We start from the raw sequence: 13017 nt of genomic DNA on the forward strand, positions 1-13017 counted from the left end.
GTAAATTATCTAGAATTCTCGAGTCCCAATTCCTTCACAATGCCTAAATTCTTTATGCATTTAGGAAGAAGTCCAAGCTGGGGCACCTGGCTGGCTCACTCAGTAGAGCATGCCACTCTTGATCTTACTAGGGCTGTGAGTTTGAGCCCCATGTTGAGGGGTAGAGTTTACTTTAAAAAAAAAAAAAAAATTCCAAGCTAAAAATCGTAGGTGCATGCATCATGACTATTGTGAATGAAGGCCCTTGCCTAATTGTCCTCAATTTTAGTTTATTAACTGAACGTACGACAAGCTAACTTAAAGGTACAACTTTTCATACTTAACTTTTTGATTGTCAAACTACTTGTCCCAATCATATATAAAAGGGGCTTTCTTTTAAATTCCTGCTAGAATTTTGGTCCGCGAGAAAACACTGGCATGGGCCGACACAAGGAGTCAGTGCTTTAAGCTGCACTCCTCGCGAACTTCTTGTTGGGTAAGTTTTCCAGGAGCTAGGGGTGTAGGTGTAGGTGTGCGGGGGTGGGGGGGGGTGGGGGGGGGGATGCGCACGCGTGTGTGTTGTTTTTGTGGGAGAGGGTGTCTGTGGGCATTTATTTTAGAGTAAATAACTTGTTTCCTTAGAAAGGCAACTTTTTAATTTCTCTATTTTTCCATCCCAGGGGAAACAGAAAGAATAGTCCTTTGGCCTCCACTCACCTGGAACAGATCAAATGACATCACAATTCCATCCCTCCATCGCAATGCAGCAGGTTATCCTGAAAATAAAAGACATCCAAACTCACCATGTCCCAGCCCTTCATCCTGTACAATTAACCCAGAGCCAAAACAGGGAGCTGGATGATCACTGGCTGGCTTTAAACATTCCATTAACACTGATAAAAATGTAAAGATGTGTTCCTATGTAAGCAATCGTGAAACATGAAAACTTGTTTACATAAATTTGGAAGACGTGAAATATACACTTTACAAATTCTTTATGCTCTCAAAATGGATTTACAACAGTATTACTTTACACAAGATCCTACTTTATACAATGTTTTGTTTAGGCAGCTTGTCATTTAACATTTCTATTACAAGTTATACGTGGAACCTCTGAGAGAGAGATGGGAGGCTTGAGGAGCCACATGCAAGGGACTGATGACAGGGGCGGAAGGTGTGAGGCCATCACTCTGGTGCTCAACTAGAAGCTGAGAAAGGACTCCAACTCGAATATGGAACTGATAAATAAAGGCACTGGCATCTTCACTGTTTTTCTCAGCTCTTCTTCCCAACAGGCAAAGTTTCATCAGAAGGGGGTGTGTTTTCTGCACCATTACGGCAAAGACCTTTTAATTCAGGCTGATGCCCAGCATAGACTAGCACAGTCAGTTGCTGACTGGCAATGGGTAATGATTCTTAAAATACTTGTTCAATTCTATCTCCTGTCACAGGTATGTAGCATCTCTAATCCCTTCCAGTCTGTGTTATATGGCAGGAAACCTAGGCAAGATTGAGCCCAGAACACCCATGGGCACTAAATACCAATCAATGCCTGATCCAAGCCAGAAGTGGGTCTTAATGGAATGCCAAATACCCACCAATACTATATATGAAATTAAGAAGAAGAAGAAAAAAAAAAAAAAAAAAAGAGGCAGACACCCATTTCCAAAGGGCCTTCAGAGTTCAATGGAAAGTACAAGGCAAAACCAAGTTTTACCCTCTTCCAGGTAGGCATCCACTCTGTTCTCAGACTTATCCTGCACAAATACCCAAAGGGTAATGTTGCTTTTTATGGTGGGCAGAATAGCAAATTAAGTGAATCTCAGATACTTCTGCCAAAACATAAGACCTAAAATCTCATGATCTTTACACTTTTTTTTTTTTTTAAGCTTCATACGGCAGAATGAAGCAGGAAAACTCAGGCTTTTACCAACCTCCACCGCCATAGCCAGCATCTCTGGCTTTAGGCTAACCCTGAGATAGAACAAGGACTCCCACCTCCCAGGACACTGAAATGAAGGTGTAAATAAGTCCACCTCCTTTATGGCTAGTCCTCAAATCACACAATCTTTCTCCAGGCTAGACAGAGCCTACATACAAGCAAGCCCTTTCTTTATTCCATATAAGAAATCCCCTAGAGGCTGATTTGGAAAGAAAAATAGAAATACAACACACAGTCACCGGGATAAGGCAGGGCACCCATCCACCGTTCGGTGCCGAGTTCACTAGACTCCTTTACCCTCTTGGCTAGGGCTCCGTCTAACAGCCCTTCCTCCTCACACCTCATGCAGCGGCAGGACTACGGAGGTGAAACAGCAGTTTCTCTGTGTGTCTTATCTTCTTTCTCTAGGTGCAGATGTTTCTCTAGGATGCAGGCCGGCTTCACAGCTCATACACAGTAAACATGGCTTTTCGGTAACATCACTTTGTAGTTGTTCTGAGTACTTAACAGAAGGTATCAATTAGAAAGTAAATGTACCTCTGTTCATTTACCACGTTAGCACACAAGGTAGGAGGAATATTAAAAGAGACTTGGAAGACACCACCCAGGCGTTGTCATTTACCAGCAGTAGAATTTGGGGCAACTGACACTCTAACTTCAGTATCATCATCCTTTATAAAAAGATCAGTGGTTCCCGCATGGGGGAAGGGGGGACAGCGCGGATGTTAAATACACACATTCTTGCCTTCTCCCCCTAACTCAGAGAGGCAGAGAATCTACCTCACTAAGAATGCTATTGTCAGGGATTGTGTACAACCCAAAGGTGAGGAAGAACTAGCAGGGGCATGGGAGGTGCACACCCAGATGGGCAAAAGCTCTCTAAAGGCAGAGGCTTCATTTTAGCCGCAGTGTCCCCTTTTAGCTTATATTCTCAATGGAACTGGGACAGTTGGCATCCTGTCCCAATGTCAAGGGGTTCTAAGAATTTGGATACTTAAAAAAGGCCACACCACTATTATTCCAGATTGTACTCTGGAGATTTCTTCTTCTCTGTTGGCCCCAGAATCCCCATCAGACAAGGAGAAACATCACAACAACTGTGGGAAAACTGCAGACAATTACAAGTCATTCTTAACAAGAGATTTAATTATTTGAATTGCATAAAAGGGGGTAGTACATTTAAATCTCTGCTACATCACAGACTGCTGTTTTGTTGTTTTATTAAAGACCCACTAGTTCTACCCATCTCCAGGTTTATGGCTATAGAATGTGGGGGAAAATATTACTAACAGAAGGAGAAAAACCAAGCAAGAGTCTGCTCTGTTCACCAGAATGTCTTCTCCACGGCAGAACAGAGGCCTTTAAAAAAAGAAAAGGAAGGGAAAGGCTATGGACTACTGACAACCAGTAATAACAGCTAGAGTTGGAAAGAGACAGGGAAGGAAGTCAGGGACGCAGAGCCTGGGTGTCACAAGCTCTTGCTGTCCCTCAACCCATATTTTTGCAGCCTTCCGTGAGGATCATCTTCCTCAGATGCTCTTCTGACGTCTTAACCCAAAACCCAGTTTCCCTGTCAATTCAAATATAACAAAGACTTCATTTCCACAAGGAAGACCGATTTGAGGATTGGAATGATTTGCCACCATTCTGAAAAGCTTATTTAAAAACAGCATGGCTTTAAAGACAAGTTCTATTCCATGGAGACTGGGTGGGGTTCTTTATTAGTGGAGACTGGAGGCACATGGCCCGCCAAACAGAGCAGGATACAAAAGAATCGTCCACTGCTACTGGGGCCTAGTTGGGCAGAGGCAAAAGCAAGCAACCCCCCTCTAGTTCTTCAAAGCCCACAAGGTAGAGGGGCAGGAGAAGCTGCAGTCTAATGGCTCTAAATAACCAGCATTTAGTGTTAAATTAGGACCAAGGATTTATTCCACAATATAAACTGCAACATTTGATACAAGCTACCAAAAAAATAAGGAGAGGAACGAAGGGGCAGGGAGAAAGCCAAAATACAGCTGTGGCAATGACTTACAGAGCAGTCTCTTTTCTACATCACTAGTTCATCAGTGACACTAGAAACTAGACATTCGTGTTCTGTACATCAACCAAATGCTAAAGCACCAACACACTGTTTGGAAGTTTGTTTTGTTTTGTTTTAATTCCAGCCACTGAAACCAACATAGAAGTTATTGCTTAGATAAATAAACCTAGTCTACCAGGAAAAGAAAAGTGGATAAAGAAACAAACAAAAAACCCCAAAAGTGAAAAACTTAAGTTCCCCAATATGGTAACAGAGTAAACAAGAGAGAAATTCCTCAAATGAGGATTTACTGGAATTTCTGGTGCCCTTCTGGGCACTGAAACTGAGTTGGACTCTTAAGCCGGTAAATCCCAGACAGAGGTAAGATTTTAATGCTGTACATGAAAAGGTGCAAGCTCTAATGCCTTCCAAATTGGTGGAAACCCCTGCAAAAAAACAGTCAGCATTTCAAACCTCAACAACCACAAACAGCTCTTAAGGAAAAAAATACAAAAAGTGTCAAAAATTTTTTTAGTTGTTTTTTTCTTTTTTTCAAAGAGTTCTGGAAAAATGATCCCGTAAGGAATAGAAATAGCACCGTTTACAGGCTGGTTTGAAGACCAGTCCTGTAGCTTTGCTGAGAAATTGAAGAAATCTTCTTGGTTGGAGTCCTGAATTACGTTAAGTGGTTGGGGGCGGGGGGGGGGGTGTTTTGTGTGTGTGTGTCTGTGTGTGTGTGTGTGTGTGTGTGTGTGTGCGTGTGTGTGTGTTTTATTTTCGGCTTGGTGCGTCCTTCACAGTACAGCGCACACAGATGTAGTCTTCTTTCTCTGCCATCTCTGGAGAAACACCAACACAGACCTGATGAAACCACTGATTGCAGCTGCCATCACACTGGACCCAGTCCACCTGGTTACAAAGAGCAGGGAGATGGGGTTTTCAGAGGAAAAAATGTGATTCAAAATTGGGCAGGCCAGCCTCAAGATATTCAGGCCGTTTGCCACTAACGGCCACCGTCCCACCACTGGGACCTCTGGCACAACAGCTACGCCACATGAGTGTAGCTGGCCCACCAGCCAAAGCAACCAAGTCAAAGCCATTCTTCAAGTCGTGACTGCTTTGGGGTTAAAACAGCGCCGCCCTGTGATAAGTAAGCAAAAGGGCATTACATCAGCATCCCTCCCACCTTCTTAGCGCCGGGACGGTGAAAGCTGGAATAGCAGGAAAAGGAAAAAGGGAAGAATAAGAGTTTCTTCAAGAAAAGGGAGAAGACCCAGGAACGATGGTAAGAGCAGAGATATCAGTGGGGGAGGGCTGAGCAATCCATTCAGATCAGCTCAAAGCAGATAAGCAGAAGAGAAAGACCCAGCGAGATGAGGTGTAGCTTACAGGGTTTCTGAGTTAAGGGAAAGCACGTCCTCTATGGCCCAAACCTCACTGACCTCATCTCCTTCTGGCTGCAGGCAGCTCACAGCTGGGCAGATGGCATCTTCATCCTCAGAGTCCTCCTGTTCAGAATAGGATGTGTCTGAGGGCAGGGAATGAGTTTCGGCAGAACGGACTAATTCATAGCTACGCTCCCTCTCTAACTTGAAATTGTTCATGTCCTTGGAGTGGCTCAGTTTGATTTTCTTCTTTTTGGGGGTCCGCATGTTTTTAACTCGATCCCACCGATCACTGGAGAGGCCTTCTCTTTCCAGGCGTCTCTTCAGTTTTCTCTCAAGACTGTTGATTCCATCTCGTTTCCCACGGCAGCAGTCATTCTGGGTGGAGGACGGACAAATTCAATTTCAGCCTACACTCTGCCCATTACTCAAACTAGTGAAATTAAGTGTCAGCTGTATGAGACACCAGATGATCTCCAATCGACATTAAAAAAAATACTGCATCCTGGGTCACATGGCTGGCTCAGTCTGAAGAGCATGTGACTCTTGATCTCAGGGTTGTGAGTTCAAGGCCCACACTGGGTGTGGAGAGGACTTAAATAAATTAAAAATGCTAAAAAAAACAAACAAACAACAACAACAACAACAAACTGCAGGGCACCTGTGTGGCTCAGTCAGTTGAGCATCTGACCTCCGCTCAGATCGTGATCTTGCAGTTCATGGGTTCAAGCCCGGCATCAGGCTCGCTGCTATCAGTGCAGAGCCCACTTCAGATCCTCTGTTCCCCTCTCTCTGCCCCTCCCCCACCTGTGCTCTCTCAAAAATAAACATTAAAAAAAAAATACTGCACCTAACAAACTGCCACCACCTCCCCTCACGTCCTGTAGGACAACCTGTTTGAGTTAACTGACTTAACCGTTAGTGCTATCAAAAACAGTGGAAAAAGAAAATGTTAAAGACATGATTAGCTTTCAAATTAGCACCAGGAGATGGACAGATGCCTACATTTTTCTTTTCGCCAAATCTGTTAGTGACTGACTACTATGCAGTTTCTAAGAGTGTATGGTTGGTTATCCTTTGCCCTACAGACTTCTCAGGAACCATGGAATACGTTCCTTCTTTAAGGATATACATCCCCATCCCTTACAGAAATAAGGTGCATTAATTGAACACAATCAACAGTGGTACTACAACACTACTATTTGGTAGCATCACGAAAACTAAAATTCTAAATGATATCGTCCTCATGCTGTCTTTAGTGAGATTCTTCCGTATCCTCACTAGATTCTCAGGAGCTTTCAATGTCACAGGTCAGCTAGCTCACTAACAGAAACAGCAGCATCTTCACATGCTAAGAAACAAGACATACATGGTATCTACCCCTTCAAGTAAGTCAGCACTCAAAATGGGTCCCCTATAAGTCTGGTGACCGAGTCCTCACCCCATCTGTCCTGTTCGGGGTAGAGCAGTGAAAGCATCTGTTAAATGTTAACTCCGAGATATTCTTTGAATTCTGAAGGCTTTATACCAAAAGGCCTTCCCAGCTATAATTACATTTTCATCTCTACAGTATTTCTCTGACAGGAAAAAAAAATAATTCTGCTTCTAGCTATTATCACATGGAGATGAGGAGAAGCACCGGGCTAGAAAGGAAAAAAAAATGTCATAGTCACTTACAAAACAGCACCAAACTCCAGGATGTGAGCCCCAAGTGATGCCTAACACCTATCTGCTCTTTGATGGCCTTAGGAATGGGGTTGTGAAGTAGCGTTTGCATCCTTTTCTGGATCAAAGACAGCATCTCACTCACCAAACTATTTAGATGGGATGACACTAAGAATCAGTCTCCCCACCCCAGACTGCCTTTCCCAGCTGCCCATCAGACAACCCACCTTCTCACCGCCGGGTCTAGCTGGTGAGCTCCGGTCAGTTTGCTGAGCAGGGGTCGGCTTTGCAAGTAAAGTCTGGTAAAGTTCCTGAATTTCAGGAAGGGATACCTGGAGCAGCTGAGCTTCCATCAACAGCTCATTCACTTCTGGGCTAACACCTGTGAAAGATCACACCAAAGCCTCATGACAATAAGACAGAGCGTTTCACACGTCACTCAGATCTGCAAGAAAAGCAGGACCACCCTTCATACCACTGCCACCCTCTCCTTGTAAAATTATGTTCAACTGAAGTGAGGTCTGCTCACTGTGACTCTATTTGAAATAGAGCCCAAACTCGGTGTTCTGTCTTCTGATTGCTAGGGAAGTACTAATTCTACACTGAATCCCCTCTTCCCTTACTTATTGCTAACACAGAAGAGGTAGTACCTCTGCCAGGATAGCTTTTGCCCTCAGGGCAGGGCATAGGCAATCTGAGCTGATCAAGTACCTCCAGTCCCATTACCAAACACCTGCTGTGCTGGCAGGACTAAGGAGCCGGACTCCAGCTGCAGCTTTGGGTGGAACTCATGGGGCAGTCTTGCATAGTAAGTACAGCTGACCCTTGAATAACGTGGGAGTGGAGGGTGCTGAACCCCTGAAAATCATGTGTTACTTTTGACTCCCCCAAAGTTTAACTACTAATAGCCTAATGCTGATTGGAAGCCTTACTGATAACATGGAACAGTTGATTAACACATCTGAGTATGTTTGTGTATTATACACTGTATTCTTATAATAAACTAAGCTAGAGGGAAAAGAATGTTAAGAAGACCGTAACGAGGAGGAAATGCATTTACAGTACTGGACTGTATTTATTGAAAAAAGTCTGTATAAGCAGACCTGTGCAGTTCCAATCCATGCTATTCAAGAGTCAACTGTATAAGTAAAAAGGGAGGCAGGTTTCAAGTATGGATTATCTCTAAGTTCCCAAGGGAGCCCATGACTTAGCATCTGACTGAAGTGACTGGTATTTAAATGTCAGTTGGCATGGGATTAACCCTTTCATCCCTGAAAACATGTATGAAAGACTTTCCCTATTTACTTTGCATTTATAAACCTTCAAACATGATCCTTCTCTACCTTGCAAATACAGAGTAACTCATATCTGACATTTGAGGATAAAGCCTTTTTTTTACATCTGAACATCTATAACAAAAACCTACTGCAAGATCACTTATTACTATCCAGTCCTAACAATAACAACAACAATAATAATAAATACAAACCATGGAGGGGGATACAACTTCGTCCAGTAGAGAAGGGAGAGTGTAAATATGAGGTTCTGTTGTCCCAGTCATCAGGCAAGGAGAAGGATGTTGTGCCAGTGGGTTGAGATCCCTAATGGAAGGAAAACATTTTATAGTAAGGCTTCTTCAGGATTAAAAATTCTCCCACCAGTCCAAGGAAAGTAGTTTGGGTTATCAATTAGGAAAACAGGAAAGAAAGTCTTCCCAACTGAAAAGTCTCCAAGTATCTTAAATTTAGCCACATCAGCTCATATCCATCAATCCTTCAGTCTTCCTGGTTTTACTTGGACTGATTTCAGAGAGGTCAAGAGCACCATTGGGAAATAAGTCATTTTCTTTGCATGAGAACAGATCATACCCCATGTAAGTCTCTTTTTTATTCCCTGGGTAAGTCTCCTAATGAAGACTGTAACACAAGGAACACAGACGTGTGCCCCTTTGAGTAAACCAACTGAGGAACTGCCAGATCTCATGCACATCCACCTCCATCCACTCTTCAGTGTTTATTAAAGAAGCTAGGAGAAACACTCCTTTGACCATGAACTAGTAAACAAGTAACAATTGTGTCCTCTCCCTTTATTAATAAAGGTAAATTTCTGGTGTATCTTGTGTAAAGAATCTCCACTGTAGGTTGGCCAAATAACCTCAACTCATCTATGCACAAAAATTTAATTCATCATTTGCTAAGTGCCAGGTACTGTATTTTAAAAGCCTGGAAATTACCAAAAAAAAAAAAAAAAAAAAAAAAAGGAAACCAATATGAGAAAATAATTTTTTGTCCTTATCTCTGATCTGCTTAACATGTAATTCTTATACTTCATGTCTGTGTACTTAGTAGCACAAGGGAGCTGTGAGTCCCTGCCTGAGAAAGCTGCACTATATCTGAAAGTCATCAGGTCAAATTTCTATGAAGATTGAATACTGCCCTCTGATTGTACTTTTCTGGTATCTTCACATTCTTTTCCTGTAGACACCTTCTACAGAAGAAGACAAAAGACTCTGCCCATCCCCATGGTGGTCAGAAGAATCTGGCTTTTGGCAGAAAGATCACAGATGGTATGAAACCCACTGCCTTTCCTCTGAAACGACATGGTACTCAGACACTTCAAAACCTGTTCCCTGTTCATGGGGCAGTAAGAGACAGAAGGCAGAAGGCACCTTCCCTTCTACCCAAAGGCTTCCATGAGAGGAAGGGGGAGGGGGGAAGACAGTTAAGCAAAATTTTAATTATAAAAATTCATACATATTAAATACATACCTAGATTCATACACACGAATGGGAAAATTGTAGGTATATGTGACAAGGTGAAATCTGCTCTACAGAAACAGACTGCCTCACTGAGAGACAACTTCTGACTGCTAGGAGCAGAGGAAACTAAAACAACCCATATGTAGGTACACACACCCCTCCAAGAGGGGAGCTGAAAAGTGAGTGCTGGTTAAGGGATCACCAGGAAGAGCAGCAATACCAGAGCTGAAGGTTCAGGGAAGAGGTTCAGGGCCAAGCAGATTTCCAATAACCGGCAAAGAAAACTTCAGACTCACCTTGCTGGTCTCTGACACTTGTCCCACTGAGGCTTGCCATCTGCTATACAACAGTCCTGAGCCCACTCGATCTTGCACAAATTTGAGATTCCCTGATGAAAGCAGTTGCTGGGCTCTGTGTTGCCAGTTCACGGTTCTTTCGATCATATACCGAAGTGCATCTCCCTCGGGAAGGCGAACTCGGATACGCTGCAGGGAGGCCAGCAGGGGCAGAATTTTCTCTAATGGAGGTTTCTCTGACCTCCGACAATGGGGACAAAGCCAGATTCGGGGGCTTTGCGAAATACTGGGTACTGCCACACAGCTAGTGTGGAAAGCATCCCTGCAGAGTTCACATTGGATCATAGGGGCAGCTGGGGCCTTCTGACACAGGCAGACTTTCAGCTCCACATCTTGGACAGGTGACAGCAACTTCCCTTCATTGGCTAGTCTGAGAGACTGCAAGGCTTCCATTTCCCTTAGGCGAGCTTCCCCAAGTGTTGCCATCTAAAAAGGAGTTCACGGTCAAGGACAATGCCAGAGGGAATTCAGCCCACTCCTAAAACTCTAGGGTCCCAAAGTAGATGATCTGCATTTGAATCCTGGCTCTGTCACACTGACTGGTGTAAGCGACCCTGGGCAGTGTATTCCATTGGACTAAATTTTCACATGTCTAAAATGGAGTAAAGCCCACCTCACAGGGCTGCGCTGATGACTAAATGAGAGATGTGTGATAGAGTGCTCTCTGCCAGGCACACAACCAACAGTGTGAGCAATTACACCGCACACACTACTTCCTGAAAGTCCAACTTCCCTGAGCATTTACTTCCTAGAAAACTTTCTCCTGAAAGACACGGGCTTTCTTTCACATTCTACACGTCCTGATTGCTGAGGTTCCCCATGTTTGCATAGCTCCAATAGCTTCTGTGTTCTTTTAGAGAGGTACTTTAGATGGAAAAGTTGCTAGAGTAGCGACTACACAGTGGTAACTGAGGTCTCTATTTCTTGGGGGGAGGGGGCAGAGAGAGAAGAGAGAATCCCAAGCAGGCTCCACGCTGTCAGCGCAGAAGAGCCCGATGCAGGGCTCAAACTCACAAATTGAGAGTTCAACCAGAGCTGAAACCAAGAGCTGGAATGCTCAACTGACTGGGCCACTCAGGCGCCCAAGACACTGCCTGCTTTGAACTTTGCATACTGTACCTTTCAGAGTCTAGTGTATGCCCATTTAGAGGATCTCTGGCTTAAAAACTCATCCATTACCTACTTGATTTCATAGCAGAACACTGAAAGAGATGCCATTTGCTCTCCATTTCTTTTCTTGTTTAATGTTTATTTATTTAATTATTTTGAGAGAGAGAGACAGAGAGAGAGAGAGAGCTAGCAAGCACGTGCACCAGAGAGGGGCAGAGAAAGGAGGAGAGAGAGAATCCCAAGCAGGCCCCACGCTGTCAGTGCAGAGCCCGTTGTGAGGCTTCATCTCACAACTGTGAGATCATGACCTGAGCAGAAATCAAGAGTCAGACACTTAACCAACTGAGCCACCCAAGTGCCCCTGTTTGCTCTCCATTTCTAAGTTAGAAGTCACATAACCCACATATACTACCTGTACATTGTTTTCGTCTACAGAAATTAGAGAATTTTGAAAAAATATACCAAAGGTTTGTTACCTAATTTATTTCCACATCTTTTTGTTTCTTCCTTAAACATTCATTCATACATTTTCTTCTCCGTTCCAAAAAGGGATAATGGAGAGTTCATTCTGGCCTTATGACTTAGGGCACCTCATCTGGCGAATCATGATGGGTCTGAAGTGGGTGGGTGTGATAACTGGGAATGGTTTTAACTGTGACAGGTTAACATTGCAAGGAGCTGGGAATAGGACTGGGGAATGGAGTGGCTCCTGCAGCCTATAAGTTCTGTTTCTAGAGGGGAAAGTGCAGTTTTAAAAATCTACAGTTTCCCCCTATTTACCTGTATTTGTCTATCAGTGGAGTGCTAGAGGACTGTGGTCCAGCCTTTTATTGGGGAAACCCAGACTATTAAGTTCAAGGTGGTAAGGCTAACTCTTGTTGTAGCTAATGATTTTTAGTTTATCACATTTAGACAGCTTTTACTTCATGGTTCATAAGGAATAAATCTGTAATACCTCAACTTGTTTATGTTTTGGACTTCTTATATAGTAGGTGCTTAGTGCCTTCATGTAAAGATTCCACTTATGGACATATCATAAATATTGTTCAGAAATATGTACAGTATCACTTCAGCTTTCTACTGTGAAGTTGATTCTGTTTATGTGTATTCTCAAGTCATGTAAACAGGTTAAATGAACTCAGCACTTTCCTGTCACATGGCTCTCATTTTAATAGAGAGGAAAGACTTTACGATTCAAGTACACCTGACACTCTGCAGAAAAGCAAGCTGCTATCGTCCATGCCCTAATGAGCTTATTTTACAGCATGCACACATGTGTGCACGTGTGTGTGTAAGAAAAGTGGTTTCTATTTAATTATTTCATGAGGGACCCGGTTTCGTTATCTACAGTGGCTGTGTCTAGCACAGGTATAAGGCCTTAATGTTAAAGACAGTAAAAGACCTGGGGTGCAGAGCCTGCTTGGGATTCTCTTTCTCTCCCTCTCTCTGCCCCTCCCCTGCTCGCATGCTCTCTCTCTCTCAAAATAAATAACTTGAAAAAAAAAAAGCCAACAGTCAGTATCTTTACAAAAATAAACCACAGAAATAATAGCACCTTGAAAAAAAAAAACAGAATGATGCTCAAGCAGCAGAACCTGATTAGAACCTGACTCAGTATAGGAATATGCCCTAACTAAGGAAGTCTGTGTCAAAACACACAAGTCAAGGCAATCCCATGTCCATCACCAAAGAAGTCAGGCAGCTACAAAGGAACAGACCAGGGAGAAAAGTGCCCTAGCCAGAGACAGAACCCTTCTATTCCAGTCGTAGCAGCTACAGTTCTGCTCTACCATGGGCATCA

General features: G+C 43.4%; 1 protein-coding gene across 2 annotated transcripts in view; it reads right to left on the bottom strand.

The window, feature by feature from the left end:
* Window positions 1–558: 558 nt before the first annotated feature.
* KDM5B (lysine demethylase 5B) overlaps window positions 559–13017 on the bottom strand; it is an 81174-nt gene continuing 68715 nt past the window's right edge. Inside the window, exons 23-27 of one of the 2 annotated variants that reach the window (XM_078440783.2) lie at window positions 10047–10532; window positions 8481–8592; window positions 7219–7373; window positions 5384–5704; window positions 559–755 (exon numbers count right to left, since the gene is read on the bottom strand). In XM_078440783.2, the coding sequence (XP_078296909.1) occupies window positions 717–755; window positions 5384–5704; window positions 7219–7373; window positions 8481–8592; window positions 10047–10532 (1113 nt within the window). In that variant the 3' untranslated portion in view covers window positions 559–716. Of the gene's footprint in view, window positions 756–957; window positions 4851–5383; window positions 5705–7218; window positions 7374–8480; window positions 8593–10046; window positions 10533–13017 lie in introns of those variants that run through there. The other variant, XM_060644109.3, reaches the window with a different exon arrangement.

Source organism: Panthera onca, chromosome F1, assembly GCF_046562875.1.
Source record: "Panthera onca isolate mPanOnc1 chromosome F1, mPanOnc1 haplotype 2, whole genome shotgun sequence".
Lineage (NCBI taxonomy): Eukaryota > Metazoa > Chordata > Mammalia > Carnivora > Felidae > Panthera > Panthera onca.